Genomic DNA, 17,997 nt, shown 5'->3' with positions numbered 1-17,997 from the left:
ATACTTCTTACATGTTAGCGATGTTTTCTGACTTCTGAGCGTTTACATTACTCACGCTTATGCAAACCAAGAGAAGCAGTCTCTCTTGAATTTGTTCACTTCAAGAACAATGTTTTCTTTAAAGTTTATTTGAAATAGCTTTGACAATTTAAAAAAATAAAATAAAAATCCTAGCATATCTGTTAATAAGCTAGCTGTCTAAAAATGGAATCTATATGACCAAAAGCACATTTTGGGCAAACATATATACATACTGCATGTGATACAAAAAACAGCACACAGCAGAGCAAGTAAGAAAGAAATGTGTGCAGAAACGTTCACTTTTCTTTTTTTTTTAAATATTGTTACAAAAGGGGTGAAACTTAGTCCTGCAGTTAGTGATGTTTCTGATCCCCTCAGGAACTCAAGTTCCCCCTGTCAATACACATAGCACAAAAAAAGACTAATGCAAATATTTTTGTATTGTTTAGTTTTAATCCATGTAAACTTGTGTTGTATTCTTCAAACACTCTTTAAACATCCTGAAGGGGAAAGAAGCAGGGAAAAAAGGGAAGAAAAAGGACCTTCAAAAATAGGAGTAATCCTAAAGTTGGCAGGAAATCAAATCATGAGTTAGATGTTAATTTTGGCATCAAATGCTTTGGTCATACAATACTGACTCTGTGATCCTGGATGTGCATCTCTAGACACCCAGTTATGAAAGGTAGGCGTGTTGTAGTTTTTCCATTTAAGTTCCAGCAAACAGTTCACCATCTCCCCAGACAAAGAGGGGGGAGAAAGAGAGAGAGAGGTGGGTTTCTTTTTTTTTTTCTTTTTTTCTTTTTTTTTTTTTTTTTTCCTTTTTTTTTCTTTTTCAGTAATACAGATTAATCTATAAGTCTATAGGAGCAGTAGGACAGTGGGAGGTGTCAGTTCACCCCTTCTGTGTACATGTTCTGCAACACAGTTGCTGAAGCACTTTTCGCTGGCAGAGATTGTTCTTTTTCACCAGCATACAGAATCCTCCCTCGGCCCAGGACTCTTCCGTGGCTTCCAGAGGGCAGCAGCAAGAGAAGGAGGGGAGGTTGAAGGTTTGAAGAGCATGGCGTGTACAATGGAGGAAGGTTTAATTGGTCAGACAGGCAGATTTGGTTGAAGAGACCAATCAGGAGCAGGTAGCAAGTAGGAAATTTGGTCCATCAGAAGGAATTTCAGTCAACAGCATTTTTACATTTTTTTTCCAGGAAGAGATATTGTGTGGTCCGACAGGGAATAATTTGAATCCATTTGTGAAAAGGAAAAAAAGATTAGAAAGAGAATAATTAGAAAACAGTGATATATACAGCAAAGGAATTTGTTCTCAATCTTTATGAATTAAGAGAATAATACAGTCAAACAAAAGAAAAGAATAAAACATACTTAACAGAAATGCAAATCCTATAGAGTAAGTTCGACCAGTAACCAGCACTTGATTATCATGTAATGAAAAGAGAGCCTCTGTGCTTTGTAAACAGAAAAAAAAACACCACTTTCTGGATTTTCTTGGTTACCTCAGACTGTATAGAACTCATGCTGTGTGGTGGAATGGAGCATGGTGATCTGCAATTGCCTGAAGGCCCAGATGCTGATGTGCTGCCCTTTCATGGCAGCTGCACTTTCAAAAATGGAGGAGACAGCACTGGGATGTGGTGTCCCCAGTCTTGGGAAACTACAGATTGAAGTTACATGCATACACATAAAGAAAGAGTTATACAACCATATTAATGACCACACTGGTATGACAAATGTTTGTGTTGCAGAATCCAACTGCAGTACCATACTGAGACAGTGGTTACTGAGAACTCTTGGTTTACACTTCCTCTTCATTTGGGCATCTGTATCTGACCTCCTCTGGATTTGCTCTAGATGACAGTGACAGTTCTCATACCCTGATATGAAAAGATCTCTTGACTGCTTTACCTGGACCTGTAATGTAACTTTTCAATGGACAGGTCACTTTTCAAAGTTTGAAGGCCTAAATTCCAACAGGCACTGTAAAGCTGTAAAGAAACAAGACTCAACCCTGCACCCTTTCTTTTTTATTTAAGTCAAACCTCTTACTAAATCTAGTGGAAATGAGCTGGATCCAAGAGTCATTGTTATCTTTTTCTACATCTGGTGCCAGGTTATCTTCCACATAGCTTAATACTGGTCTTGGTTCTGGCATAACTTGCATGTTGGACTACACTCGTTGGGCTGTATCTACAAGTAATTCACATAGTAAAATCTTGAGGGAAGCACAATGTTTGCTAAATGTCTCCTCAGCTGTGACATTTGAAAGGAACTAGTGAATAATTAAGCCAATCACATGGAATAAGAATGCTGTCTTGGGTGCAACAGAGAAGTTGAAGGAAGTTCAAATGACAGATTTGGTACACTGTTTTTCGGAATTCTTTTGTAGTCAATACCCTTTCACATAATTCATGCAATACTAGTCACTTCATATTACTTATTAGTATTTCCAAAGTTTAAAGTGCTCCAATACATAAATGTAATTCTCTTGATAGTACATCAGGGTTATCACATAAAAATCTTTAAAAACCAATGACTTTTGAAAAACAGCTAAGGAAGGAAAAATATGTTGTTGGCAGGGGGAAAACTATTTTAGTAAAATTTGGGTATAGTGGACATGACTAATCTTGTTAATAGCAGCAAATGGAGTTTCTCCTTTTCATAAACTGAAAAAAATTAAGAAGTTAGAAAAACTTCAAATGAAGAAAACAGACAGACAAAACCACCCCAGTATGTTTAAAAAAAAGAAGCTAGCAGTAGTAAAAGCCATTTTTTTAGAAAACTGCACTTACCGTCCTTGCAGACTGTTCCCACCACACAGACACCAGAGTCCAGGTTATAGCCACTGGGACAGCTTGTACAGTTTCTGTCTCCTTGGCCACTGCAATCCAAACAGCTGGCATCACATCTGAAAGACAAGGGCAGGAGCTGATCTTACAGCCTCACCAAATACAAAGGTTCCTCAAAGACATTTTCTGTACTTCAAAAAGCTCCTTTGTTGTTTCTAGAGGTACAAGCTGCTCTAATGATAATTTAAAAAATTAAAAATATGTAACTCCCCCTGCAACACTCCCCCTGCTTCTTTCCTCCAACAACTTCCTATTCACACTGTTTTTACTGACCAGGTTCATTACTGTAGTATTTTTGAACTACGCAGAAGTGAGTAAAAAAGCATTAGGATGATTGTGCATACAGGCCCCAGGAAGGCATCAGCCAAAGCCACAGCACTGAAAGAAGTGACCTGGTGCCCAGTCCTTTCACCACCCTTCTGGCTCCATCATATTTTCATTGTGTCTCAATTAACATTTTTGAGTGGAGAACTTTAACAGTTGGTGATTCCCTTCCTTCCCTGAAGTCAGAGTGAGTCAGTAATAAATTATTCCATGGGGCAACAAATGGTATTTGTTTAACAAAGAATGAAATTGGAAAAAACTATCCCTTCCTTGCACAGCACAGCTTCCTCCACCTATTTGTACAATGAGTCAGGTGAGATATTCTGGACAGCAGTCTGGTAATATACTTGTGCCCTGTTTGTGAACATGTAACTGAAGAACATTCAGTTCTTATGTCCCTATAAATTAATAAAGTTGCAATTAAAAAACACCCATAGTTTGACTATTTTAGTTTGTTATTGAGAAATGCAGATTGTCTACCAGATTTGTAAATTTTACATTTCTAGGATATCTACTTAGATTCTCACTACAGGGTTTTTTAAAAGTGAGGGACATACTTATATGTAAAAGAAAAACACTTAGAGAAGACCTGCATGCGTATAACTCAGATTAAAATAAATAAAAAACCCCCAACACCTTTCCTCCATTTGCTTAGCATTCAACATACTTTTTCTGTTTTTTGGTCAGCAGTGTTTTATTCTCTCATAAGTAATATCTTTTTCAACATGGTAATAGCTGATATTCTGTCAAACATCAGACACATAAATTAGACACTGATGATACCTTTTGCAGCTTTTGTATCCACTTTCAGTTGAGTGATCAAGGTAATAACCACTACTACAGGACTGCACACATCTTCCATCTTCCATAAAATAACCCTGTGTGCAGTTTATACAGGCATCTACTCCAGCACCTTAAACCAGAGAGAAAATGTATTGTATTACTGGCTACTTCCTCTTATTGCCTAGCATAGATGACCTCAAATTACAGCAAAATCTTGTAATTTTAGAGACTATGTTTTACCTGCCTTACTTGCTTTCAAACAGTAATACAATAATAGTACATGGTTAGAATAGAAAATATTAGATTATTTCAGTACATCTTTCTCTGAAATGGTTGTTGGAAGTTTCAAAGCTTGGGCAGAACCTATCAGTCAATATTTCTTCCCAGAAAGAAAATAAAGGGCATTACTAGAAATCAGAACAAGATCTTCTAAGAAATAAAAAAAAAGGAAAAAAAGGTGAAAAAAAAAAAGTGTATGCACACTTTCAATTAGAAAACTCAGATCTTCGTTTTAGGTGAAATAAGCCTGCTGTATTTAAAATATATTAGAGAACATAAAAGAATATAAAAGAACAATAAAGAGAATTAAGTTTTACCTGTAAAGAATCATGTTATTCTGTAACTGTAGTGTAGTAGAATAAAAACAGAGTTAAAAACATGGAGGGAAGGAAATGATGCAGATAAATGTCAGTTGGGTACCTGCACATGTTGCACAAGAACGGTGACATGGTTCACATTCTCTACCATTATGAAATTTTCCTTCTTCACAGCGGATAGCACATTTAGTGCCATGCAAACTGGTGTAAAAAGGAAAACAGAACAGTGTTCAGGCAGATAAAAGCAACAGAGGATAAGAAGGTCAGGCACAAACCAATAGTTCTCACTTAAGAAATGAACAATGCATGTATTAGGATTTACCAGTTTCCTTCATTGGTCATTTTTTATAAGCTTAAAGACAGAAATCACTTCAAGTGGAAAAGAAATTCAGTTTTGCCTGTGGTGAAATACACAAGCTGTTTACAAACTTGTAAACACTACCAAGTAGTAGGGAACAGAAAATACCCAACCCTGAACAATGCCAAAGATTACTGAAAATTCAAGCATATAAAATGCAATTACCCACAAGGAATTTGGCACGGGGTCAGCACCACTGTATTAAAAAAAATGTTAAGGGACTTGCTAACAACATCTCATGCTTCTCTTGAAAGGCCAGCAGCATCTCCTGATACTCTGCTACAGCAGAGATTAAGAATGGATTCACAGTGAAGGTAATCACCACCTCTTTCTGCAATAGCTGTTGCTGAAACCTTCTATCTGAATGGCAGACCTGAATGGCTGGGGAGATTTGTCAAGATTGCAGTCAGAGGTATTCTGCCTGCAGGCACTTTTGAGAGACAGCACAAAAGAATGAGGAGCAGAGGAGAAAGAAAAAGCATAAAGAGTGATATTTCAATGATTCTGTCTAAGTAGTGTTCTATACTTTCATGTTATAAGGTGCCTACAGCAGTGGTTGGTATTTTATAAGCTAGGACTTCTCTGCCATGTTTACCATTTTTTGTGGAACCTCAGCTTCTACCTGATTTAACTTTCTCTAAAAATGCTCTCCAGCTCTGGGGATTACCACCCTGAGTGAGTGCTAATTCTGCTTTACAGATTGGATCCTCCAAAAGCCGTGTGTGCTCAGCTCCCCTGAACGTTTTCAAGAGTGCATATGGTACCAGTTGAGAAAAAATTAAATTAGCAACTCAACAAACATAGGAGCCCCTGCTTTCTTACTTTTTTTCTTAGTCACACACCTTAGTGTGCTTTATAAGGCAGGAAGCATCATCATGTTTTTATCATGTTTCTGGGTCTGCAACAGAACCAGAACTGAAATTCAGGTCTCCTAAGTCACTTTCAGGGCCCTGCCCATCAATAACACTGCCAAGTAACTGTAGCATGTTTTGAACAACTAGTAAATATGAAATGTATGCCTTGCCAGGGTCAATTTACCTGTGACACCCATAAAGATGGTATTTTTTTCAAAAAGTCACCAAGAATCATTCTCAGTTTGATAGTATTGCTCAAGAAAACAGTAGGTTGGGTTACTTTGAATTTTTTTATAGTTTACATTCTTCTGCTCACACTGAATGGACTTATCTCTGCTTTCTTTAGTGGTGTTACAAACTGCTGTTTGTGTTAGCAGACTAAGCAACTTAGTTCCTGAGAAATAAGGAAAATGTGGACAAACTTTTCAGTAGCAACCAAATCTATGGTGTCTTTGATGTCCTGACACACTTGCCCATTGTAGGAACTTCTAAACGGCTAATTAATAAATTAATAAACAGAAAGTCATGCTGAGTCTGTTAAAATTCTCCAAAATGTTAGCATGGATTGCAGACTTAATACTATTTTAAACGGGAAGCAGGTCCTCAAATTTCACAGAGAATGTAAACAGACCAATGTTCTGATTTAATCTCATGCTTTCCTTCCCATTAGATCACACTCCCTTTTCAAAGGGTCACTTTTAAAAAGTTGAGCTTTTAGTACTTTTGCAGTAACTTTTAGTAACTTTTGCAGTTAATTGGAAAATCTAGTTGCAACATAAATACATAGAAATGAGAATTCGCTAACAAAATGTAAGGGAATTCAGCTATTGATGTCCTAGAAGAAAACATCTAGCTTTTACTACCAGAAAAAAAATCCAGTTTGATGGAAGGTAGAAGCTAAGTGTTAAAACATTCACAGAACATTTGTATTCAGCAAGAAGAACCCCTACAGATACTGAATACAGACAATATTTTTTGTGGCATAAAGCCAGCATACATTCCATCATGAATTTTATAAGATTTTTGACCTTTGCTGCTTGGGTCAAAAGGCCATTCATTCATAAAGGAGCCTGAAATTGCTGCTTTGTAGGTTTTACCTATCAGTTTCAAGAATTATTAAGTCTCCCTATGAAAAGAATAGATTCACTGCTGTTTAAAACATGTGTAATAGAACTGGGCCTGAGGTACTTGCAATAGGGAATGACTGAAGGTCTGAAGAAATACAATAAATATAAGAAAACAGTTTCTAACTATCACAGGGGTGAAACAGAAATATTAATATGATTCATCAGCTCTACCTCTAAAATAATCCCTGACTGCCACACTGGAGGTCAAAAAAGCATTGAAACCAGTTTTTCACACCACTGTGGCTTTTATTTTACCTGAAATGAAAGGTCTTCCAGAAATACATTGCCAAACTGACACAAAGCAAAGCAAGAAAATACTACGTTAAAAAGTGATAGAAGGCATGAAATGAGAACCATTCAATGTTAAATAGCTATCTGATGTCACTCCTTTGTGTACCGGAAGCCCTGTAAGCCTCTTCAGGCATTTCTGTGACATCCATCATTTCCTTACCTTAGGCCGTGTTTGCATTCTGTGCAGATCTGGAATTCAACACATGTCTTACAGTTTTCGCTACATTTTCTGCAAACAATCTTATCTACAAGGGAAAAAGGAAAACAACCCAGAAAACCTTGGTCAGTTATATTTAGCAGAACTACGTGGCTATGTTATCACGTGACTTACACTTTCTAACTTAACATCAGGAAGGGAAGCAGAAAGCTAGACTAAATTAGCTAAGATCTGCCTGTCATTACGTTTTTGTATCAAGAATCTAACATTTTAATCTATTTCTAAACATTTGATAGTTATATCTGGAGAAAAAAATTGCTTTGAGGTCATTAAAAATACAATAGAAACATTTTAAATTCACAGTATCTATTTATAATATGGACCTAAACAATATTTTTATGTAGCAGTGATATGTAGTAACAACTGACATATGTTCCAGAGATTGCCCTGCAATTTTTCATCTATTAATCTTAACTGAGTGGAAAGGAATTCCCTTTATTGTAATTCTCACAAAGTGGAAAATGGAAGAGCTAAAGCAGCGGCGTTTTTTACTAATTCTCAAAAATGGTTAAGTACTTAGATGCACAATGCTCCTGGGTATGTATCTATCTTCAAAGAATGTGTCCAAAGGTAACAGAAGTAATCCAAGTTTTAAGCACATTTGAATATATATCTAAGTATCTTTTTTAAGCCAAGATGGAAATTAAACATGGGCAGTCTGCTTAGCAATCACGGGTCAAAACTGAAAGTTGGTGTCTCACATCGCAGAGAATTGTTGCTCTTGGGTGATCACATCACTGCAGGTACTTTGGTCTGTCAGAAACATTAACTGAAACCATGTTTTACATCTGCAGAGCCTAATTTTATTGGAGGTCCAGTTCAATGGCTGTGGCTGTGGTCAATGGCTCAGCTCTCTATCTGGTGCCATATCATTTGGATTTGGGGATAGAGGGAATGACTCAGGTGTTCTGGTGTACTGATAACCTGCTCTGTCCTGCAGCTGACTTGCTCCTGAGCTGCTCTTGTTCTGTTACTGTTACTCTCAGTCACCATCAAAAAAGCATCCTGCCTCTAGATATAGTTTTTAAAATAAAGTAATTTTTGAACAGATTTTCTATCACACTTGGCCACAACTTAATAAAGGGAATAGGACAAGAGATAAAAGCATCAACATACACATTTTCTGCTCATTCAGCAACCTCCCCAAATCAAATTCTGCAGCCCACAATAAAGAAACAATGAGAAATACTAACTCTTATCCAGGTAAAACCCATCAGGGCAGTTGGTAATACAGCTATTGGTTACTTCATTCAGGTAGTAGCCAGATTTGCAGGTCATGCACTGGTCACTGTGGCCTCCAACACAGGTTTCACAATTGGGCGAGCATTTTTTACAGCGTTTCTTGTCTGCATTGTAGTGACCAGGTGGGCAGGTCGAAACACAGATCCTGCAGACAGCAGGGAAGGAAAAAGAAGGCAGAGTTGTTAATGAAATAACCTGCCACCACATTCTTGGACCACGACTGCAAAGCAGAAGTATTTCCTAGCATTGTTGCTTTTCTAGTGATCACATGTTTACTAAGATGTAGCCTTCTAAAGCATTTCATCAACCTGCCTCTTCTCTTCCATTTACTACTCTACAGCATGTGCTATCTCACTGGTAAATGCCTTGTAATACAGTCATACAGTATAATTTCTGATCATCCACATTTCTTCCTGTCTTGTTCAAACTCAATCACAGAAGCTGTAGTAGCTATCACACTTATACATACACATGTACATATATATCTGTGTAAGTTCTTATGAAAACAGAATCGAGATGGGGAAATAATCAGAGTGTTTCAAGGCTGTACTTTAAAATCTGATTTAAAATAGGTTTCCTATCTTAATCCTAAGAAGATTTGTCAGATTCAGAGGGAAAAGAATTATCCATGACTGCAATAAAGAGAAGAGAGAAACCTAGTGAAACTTACGAAGATTTTTTTATTTTGGCCTTACCGTGTGTTGTTCTTAGATTTGTAGTAGTAGTGCAGACAGTCAGTACAATGATCTGGTCCTGGCCCATCACACCCTACTTTACTGCATTCTGCATTGCAAGGACCTGTAATAAAACCAGATTAAAACTTCTTTTTAATACTTAGTACCCCATAAAACATAGGATTTTAATTCAAAACATAATTAGTCTGTTTCCCTGTTTGATTTGAATTCCAAATAGTAATTTAGATTCACCAAAAAGAGAAGTTTTTAAGTACTTGAAGATCTTGCAAATACTGGACTCAGTATGTATTTGCAGTGATTGACAACTTTTAGCTAAAGCAACATCCTCTACAGAATCTACCAAAGAGAAACTTTCTGAATCCAAACAGGTGCTTTGCTTATGAGTAACAGCTCATTCTGTATTTTATTCAGAAATGTGCAAATGCTTCTAGAATTCATAATAAGCAATTACTAGCAAACCCACTTATAACAGGCAGGTCAACATAAATGATGAACAACATGATTAGTGGCTACTTTGGTTACCAACTGGTTAAGAACTGGTGCACATGGCTAACGCAACCCAAGTGAAGAGGTGCTAGGGCCTGCAGGTTCTTCCCTCTGTGCTGCTCTGTGCTGCAAAAGCCTCAGATAATACTTGATGATTAGCAAGTCTTCCATATGACCCATAATCATGTTAGATTCAATGGGCCTTATGGGTATCCTCCAACTGGAGATATTCTATGATTCTATGTCTATAGCTTTCAAAAAAGTGTTTCCTGCTACAGGAGGAGAGAACTCCTGCCTTTATGCAAATGAACAAAGCCCATGGGTGAAGTTATAAGTTTCAGGATCGCTGCTCTCTTGTGAACGAAATACTTTAAGTTTGTCAGCAACCTTGAAATTTCTCCTAACACCAGATAGACTTGAAGTAAAGTGAGTTCGCTTCATACACAAACTTCAGAAGTTTGTGACCTTTACAGCAGAAATAGCAGTGTTTCATCTACTATCAAAACAAAGAGTTCAGCAGCTTTCAATTGAAAACAGGGACTGTAGGTCTGACATGCTATGGCAGTAGGCTGTAAAAACAGAAACTTCTAAATGGAACTTAGTCCTGCTGCTTGCTTGCTGGAGTTATACTTAAGATTCATCAGTCCTAGCCATCTATACAATGCTCCTAATGTTGGATTTCATGTGGGAAATTTCCAACTTCATTTCATTTGCAGTGCCAAAACCCTCACTCTGCTGAAGTCTAATGATAAAGTTGAAAAACTCGTAGAGCTATTGGTTAGAAATGACATAGACATAGACCATAATGCTTTTCATACTTATGTGCACATATGTATATATATATAATGTAACATACTTACATGAAAAACAATGTATTCTTCATAGTAAGTTAAGTGTAGCTTAAAATATATAAATCTATACTTACTGTACTAAACATATAAGGATGAAATGAGAGACGAATGAAAATTTCCAACTGCAAATTATTAAACAAATATGTCTGACCCTATATTTAAAATGTGCTTCACTGAACATTTTACATATGCAGTTTCAGGTCACTCCTTCAACTTTTGTTGCTTCAGCAAATGCACCGAGTAAATGAATATGCACACCTGAATAGTCATCAGTTCCATAATCTTCTGTAGGGTCTTCAACTGGACTGGAGCGCACTCTTTCCACTTTTGGAAAATCATTTCTTGGTGAGTAAGGCTGGATAGATGTTCCATATAGAACTAAAGACCACTCTTTCAATTTACCTGGAATTTAAATGTTTAAAATTATTTTTAGAAACCATTATTATTTTCTGTGTCTAAACATTCTCATTTTCTGTGTCTTAGAAAAACACATCATTTGTAAACATGACTTCATGAGTCAATAGCATGTTACTTTTCAAGTAAGTGTCTTCAGCTTAACACAGATAGTGCAATCACTGCTTCACTATAAACTGAGAAAACATTCTTTCTTCAATCAGATTTTTACATATTTTCATTGTGCTCCCTCCTTTTGTAGGTCTAGTCCAAGTCTGCACTATGGTTTGAACTCAAACAATAAGCAACAACACCTTTGGCTATGTAGTAATTTGGGAAACTCAACACGGCTTTTTTTCCTGGATTTCGCTTTGCCTCAGAACATGGGTTACTGAGTAATTATTATTTGAGACCTTTTGATATTTGTATATCAAGCCATCAGTTCAGGCTGTCAGGACATGGAATGAACTTCCAGCTCTCTTCTTTCTGCTTATAGTATCCAGTGAATTAATTCCACAAAAGACAGAAAGACTCAGACCTGAAATAATGCCTAAAGTAATGATGCGTAAGAACACATTCCTGCTTGAAAAGATGGAATGTGAGTTTGGTCTTATCCTATTCTCTTGATTGTATTTATATATGTAGAAGTACCTAGCTGAAAATGTCAAACCTTCATCAGAAGAGAAAGGAAACAGAGGAGCAGTGAGTATTTATTTCTTGAGTTTGAAAGATCCTGTTTTGGAGGTTGTTCTATGTTTAAAGCAACACTTTCCTTAGAACTATTACTTAAAAAGAAATGTAATCCAGGTATGTCTCTTCTTGAGAAAATCACTTTGTATATTTCATGTAAAATTAACATCAACCAATCTTCCTCTTCTTTTATTTTAATGATGCTCAGTTATTTAACCTTTCAAACTGTTCACTTGGCCTCTTTCAACCCATGCAAACAAAGTGCTTTGACCTTTGCAAGGGAATTTCTGTACTTTTCCCAATGTCACTTGGTATCCGCCACTGACATTATCAATACAGTACATTGTGTTTCTGCTTTTACATTCATCCTTCAAGCAACAAGCCACAGTGAGGAAGACTGCTGGATGACAAATGATAGCCACATTCTTTCAAATGGTTTATACGGGGCTTAAAGATGGAAATCCCTATCATCTCTGTGTCTCCTGCCAGCCCAATTTAAACTCTCTGGGACAGAAATTTCTACACTTCAGGTGAAATGTTCTCTGCTTTGTAGTCAGTTTTTAAGAATAAAATATAGGCAAGGGACTACCCCCTACGACAATTTTTTTCACACATTAGTTTCCAACTTCGTACAGCTAAAGCAAAGCATTACTTTAAAAAAAAAGAGATTCAGTCCTGATTTCAAAACCTTACTGATCAAGTCTACTCCATCTGCTGCCAAATTACTGGCTGGTTACTTTAGCTGTAAAACTGCATGCACCTTATTTTTGATTTGTCTTTTCCTACCTCTAGCTCACTGTCATGTAGCTCTTTAGTCCCCACTACATTAAAAACACCCGAAACACGCATTTTCTACCTGTATAGACATGTGAGGATCAAGTTACCTCTCAATACTCGTTAGAGTGATGCAGCTGAGTCCTTAAAGGCACTTTTCTTTTTAGGAAAGGACTCACACAAAGAGATCATTTTCAACCACCTATGCAATTACCTCTACAGCCTTTTCAGAACTACTGATTTTTCATGTACTGTCTCTGTCCATTTTGTGATTTAATGCACTTCTGCATCATATGAACCACAATATACTGGATGCAATAAAATGTGTATTTTGCTAAATTATTTGAATATTTTAATACTTGTCATTATTATTTTCAAAGTTCACTGAACTTTCTAAGGGCTGATTTTGTCTTTCTTCCAGAACACTGCTAAAAATGCTGAATTAAAAAAAAAAACTATTCACAAGGACTCATTAAAAATAACCATAGGTAAAGATGCTCCTCAGGCACAGTGTATTGTGTCTGGACTTTACACATATGGAAGGGCTGTACTAACATTACTGGGATAGGGATTGATGCTTCTAATGTATACCTAACAGAAAAACATAGTGAGGGGAATAACACAGGGTCTCTTAGGAGATTAGTTGCCTTTTAAGAATTGTTCAGTAAATAGAAAGGAGAAATATTCATATGACTTGCCAGCAAATAAATGAAGTCTGCCTCAAGGCAGGTTTAATTTGCACAATGAAAATATTTCAATAATTAAGTATACATACATACACGCACTTTTATAATGAATAAACAAAGTGTGTGTATCTAAGCCAAAATTTTTCTTTCCCCATTATTGGCTGATTCCATCATTTAGTTTGGCTAGAATAATCCTTTACCCTGCTTGCTTGTAACAGAGGTCTCATATTGTATGCATGGGAGCATACAAGCTCACAGCAAGCACATGTCCACCTCCATAAACTACAGAATTAAATGCAGAAATCACATGAACTACTTTTATGAACTGGACCCTGCTTTTCTTTACGGGTAACAGATGTGGCATTACCCTGCCAATGCAGGGATATGATGACATGTTGGCTCTTTGTTCTCAATTTGATTACAGGAAAACTGCAGCTCTTAATTATAAGACCTTCCAATAGCTAAACACACGCACACAACTGAAACAAGAAACAGGCATGATTGTGATATCAGTGTGATAAACTGCAGGCTATAGTGATAAATTGGAGGGGGGACCATAAATTGTGTTTAAGCACCTTTTGTTTACTTCACATTCTGCTCAGTTCAGAGACTAACCTCAATATGCCCAAAGAGCAGAGTTTCAAGACTGAGGTAGTTTCAAATCTTTCTGAACAGAAGTGTAACTGGACAGCCTCAATCACAGAGCACCCACCACTCTAGAAAGTTTGGGGACATATTACTGGGGAGTATACAAAGAACCAAGATCCAAATTTGCAACCAGACAGAATCCCATGAAATCCAAATGGATGTAGAAACCCAGCCAGTCTCAAGAACTGTTTCACATCATGGGAAAAAGAAAGTAAAGAGTAAGACTCCCAGCAGGATTATTCCAGTACATCAGTTTCTCCCCAACCCTTGTTTGGCCAGGTCTACTTTCTCCACATCCCTTGGCCATACTGCCCCTTTTTTTCCAGAGTTGGGTCTTTGGGCTTTAGTCCTCAAAGAGGAAAAAAAAAAAAATCCCATGAGATTAAACACTGTTAACTGAGAAGCATGTATTTGAAATCTATACAACTACATATGAAAAAATGGGAGTGTACAGGACGAGGCTTTAAAGTGTAAAGCTGGAAATGTAGCAGTTCAGTTACTGGTGACATGGCTTCATCAGGAATAAAAAGAGCAAGATGGATTACTTTTCAGTAATCTGATTAAAATTAAATTACTTAATTGTTGTTTTATAGCTCCCTTCTATCAAATTATAAAGCACTGAAAAAAACCACAACAAATCAAACAAACACACCACACTAAACTTCCCTAAAGCTCCCGAAAAGTGCTGCTTATAGTCTATGTCTGCTTTTCCAAATACATTAAATGATTACTCCTTTTTCATGTAGTGGAAATTTTGCTCTGCATTTTCTGGGGCTACCAATATCACCTATCTAGGTACTTTTAGCACTGCAAAACCATGATGAGAAGAGAACAGTGCAGATAAAATGATGTGAAAATTGAAACACTGTCAATGCTGCTTTTTCCTCTCATTCTAGAGGATGATAATCAAGCTTGTCAATGCTGTGCTTAAAGTTAGTCACTTGAGTATGCAGCTGCAATTTAAATGACACTGGCCACCTTAAGGTTACCATGGACTTCAAAAATAGTTCTTGGCTGCTCATCAATTGTGAACATCTCAGTAACTAGCTTCAGTAGACACTTACTGGCCTCATATTACATAGCAGGTTATGCTGACAACTGATACAGGAAGTAAGAGAATATGATCTGACGGCCAGACAGGCAAAGAAACTTTCTTCAAAAGCAGAGAGTCTGGCTATCTGGCCATCTACTTCATTAAAATGGATATAACTTAGCTAATAAAAGGCAGAAATAAAGAACTAAAATTGTTATTCAGTTCCACCAAGGGTTATGATCTTATTGGCATCACTGAGACCTAGTGGGATGGAGCATCAGTTTGGAGGGTTATTAACACTTTAGGACAGCCCTCGAAGACAAGGTGAGGGTGTTGTCCTCTATGTCAAAGACCAGATGGAGTGCACAGAGGTCTCCCTGGGGACACGTGAGGAGCCAAAAGAGAGCTTATGGGCTATGATTAAAGGGAAGGCAGGCACAGGTGGTATTACCATGGGGGTCTGCTACAGGCTGCCTCACCAGGAGGATACTATAGATGAGGCACTTTACAGACAGAGAGGAGCAGCTTCAGTTTCACAAGCCATGGTACTCACAGGGGGCTTCAATCGCACTGATATCTGTTGGAGGGACAGCTCTGCAAAGCACAAACAATTCAGGAGGTTCCTAGAGGGTGTAGATGACAACTTCCTTTTCCAAGTAATCAAGGAACTAACGAGGAGAAGTGCTATGCTGGACCTTGTTTTCACCAACAAGGAAAGGCTTGTGAGGGATGCAAAGCTCAAGGGCAGCTTTGGTTGTAATGACCACAAAATGGTGTAGTTCAAGACCCTTAGGTCAGCCAGGAGCTAGGCTCACAGTAAGTTTACTACCCTTGACTTCAGGAGGGCAGATTTCAGCCTTTTCAGGGATCTTCTTGTGAGAGCGTCATGGGATAACATCCTGGAAGGAAGAGGGGCCCATGAAAGCTAGCTGATATTTAAGGATCACCTTCTCCAGACCCCAGAGCGATGCACCCAGATTAAAATGAAATCAGGCAGAAGCTCCAGAAGGCCAGCCTGGATGAGAAAGCAGCTCCTAAGAAACCTCAAACTTAAGAAGGAAGAATACAGAGGGTGGAAGCTAGGGCAGCCATGAATAAACTTGGGAGGATTACAGAGAGGTTTTCTGAGCAGCTAGAGATCAGGTTAGGAGAGCCAAATCCCAGTTAGAATTGAATCTCACCAGGGATGTAAGAGCAGTAAGAAAAACTGCTATAGGTATACTGGGGATAAAAGGACAACCAAACAAAATGTAGGACCTCCCCTAAAGGAAACATGAGACCTAGCTACACATTGAGAAGGCTGAGGTTCTCAACGACTTCTTTGCATCAGTCTTCACTGTCAAGTACTCCAGCCTCATTGCAAAGGCCACATCAGGTGAAAGCAGGGACTGAAAGAACAAATTATCCCCCATTGTAGAAGAACAGGTTTCTGACCATCCAAAGAACCTAAAGGTGTACATGTCTATGGAACCCGATGGTGTCAATACATGAGTACTGAGAAAGCTGGAGGATGTGGTTGCTGAGCCTCTGTTCATGACATTTGAGGGGTCATGGTGGTTTGGTGAGGTTCCCACTGACTGGAAAGAAGTTAACATAGCCCCTGTTTTCAAAAAGGGGAAAAAAGAAAACCTGGAGAACTACAGACAGGTCATTCTTACCTCTGTGCCTGGCAAGATCATGGAGCAGATTCTCCTGGAAAATCTACTGGGGTACTTGGAAATAAGGAGGTGATTGGTGGCAGCCAACATGGCTTCACTAAGGGCAAGTCATCCCTGACCAACTTGGTGATCTTCTACCACAAGGCCACTGAAATGGTGGGTAGTGGCAAAACAACTGACATAATCTACCTCACACAACTGTCTCCAAACTGACAAGACATGGATTTGACAGATGGATCACTCAATGGACAGGTAATTGATTGGATGGCCTCACCCAGAGAGTTGTGGTCAATGGTTCAGTGTCCAAGTGGAGGTGAGTGGCACTCCTCAGGGATCAGTACCAGGACCAGAGCTGTTTAACATCTTTGTTGGAGACATGGACAGTGGGATAGAGTGTATCCTCAGCAAGTTTGCTGATGACACCAAGCTGTGTAGTAGGGTTGACACCTTAGAGGGAAGGCGGGCCATCCAGAGGGACCCTGACAGGCTGGAGAGGTGGGTCCATGGCAACCTAATGAAGTTCAACATGTCCAAGTGCAAGGTCCTGTACCTGGGAAGGTGCCAACTCCAGGCACAAATACAGGCTGCTGGGAGGATGGATAGAGAGCTGCCCTGAGGAAAAGGACTTGGGGGTGTAGATAGGAAGTTTGACATGAGCTGCCAGTGTATGCGTGCAGCCCAGAAGGGCAACTACATCCTGGGCTGCATCAAAAGAGGTATGGGCAGCAGGGAGAGGGAGGTGTTCCTGCCCATGATCCATCTAGATGATCTAGATGAGCTTTTAGGTCCCTTCCAGACCTAATCATCCTATGATATTTGGCAGAACAGACCATCAGAAGCAGAGAAAGTCAGAATTGAGTATAAGCTCCTGAACCATTCTATGATTCTATGAATTTCAACAGCAGTTGAGTTCTGATCTCTGTGGTTACAGTTTTTAGACAGAAAATTATCTAAGCATCATAAAATTAGCAATTCCATGTTTTCATACTTTTGAAACAAGAGGTCTTCATTTTGTCCAAAGTGAAATAAATACACCCAGTTTAATTTAGCTTAAGCACCACTTGTAATAGGAAGGAGACACAACAACTCTGTGTTCACACATTAGGATTCCTCCTCTGCCCTTGCCTGCTCTAAGTTATGATGAAAATACTGAGTTTGTAAGCTGCAGGAGTGATTGGATCAGCAAACCCCAATGAAAGCACATTTACCTTGAACAGGTGAACTGCACATAGCCTTCATTCCAATGTGAATAATTTAACATACCAAATTTCAATGAAGAGGAAGACAAAGTACCTCATCTCTGTCTCTGGTGGCAGAAACATTAATGGACCTTTCCTGGGCAAAGCAGAATTGAAACAACATTCTTCTAGAACAGCCAGTCGCATGCACATGCCCATCATGCTAGCCTTTAT

At 38.3% G+C, this 17,997-nt stretch overlaps 1 protein-coding gene across 3 annotated transcripts in view; it reads right to left on the bottom strand.

Annotated features, from left to right (window-relative positions):
• The window catches only part of PCSK5 (proprotein convertase subtilisin/kexin type 5), a 248,141-nt gene that overhangs the window by 57,503 nt on the left and 172,641 nt on the right, over positions 1 to 17,997 (bottom strand). For 2 of the 3 annotated variants that reach the window (XM_030467471.1, XM_030467470.1), the window contains exons 14-20: positions 10,962 to 11,105; positions 9,367 to 9,469; positions 8,623 to 8,816; positions 7,373 to 7,457; positions 4,686 to 4,783; positions 3,987 to 4,116; positions 2,823 to 2,938 (exon numbers count right to left, since the gene is read on the bottom strand). In XM_030467471.1, coding sequence (XP_030323331.1) covers positions 2,823 to 2,938; positions 3,987 to 4,116; positions 4,686 to 4,783; positions 7,373 to 7,457; positions 8,623 to 8,816; positions 9,367 to 9,469; positions 10,962 to 11,105 — 870 coding nt within the window. Of the gene's footprint in view, positions 1 to 848; positions 1,030 to 2,822; positions 2,939 to 3,986; positions 4,117 to 4,685; positions 4,784 to 7,372; positions 7,458 to 8,622; positions 8,817 to 9,366; positions 9,470 to 10,961; positions 11,106 to 17,997 lie in introns of those variants that run through there. The other variant, XM_030467472.1, reaches the window with a different exon arrangement.

The sequence above is a fragment of the Calypte anna genome, chromosome Z (genome assembly GCF_003957555.1).
Source record: "Calypte anna isolate BGI_N300 chromosome Z, bCalAnn1_v1.p, whole genome shotgun sequence".
Lineage (NCBI taxonomy): Eukaryota > Metazoa > Chordata > Aves > Apodiformes > Trochilidae > Calypte > Calypte anna.
This window is presented reverse-complemented; position numbering and strand designations above follow the sequence as displayed.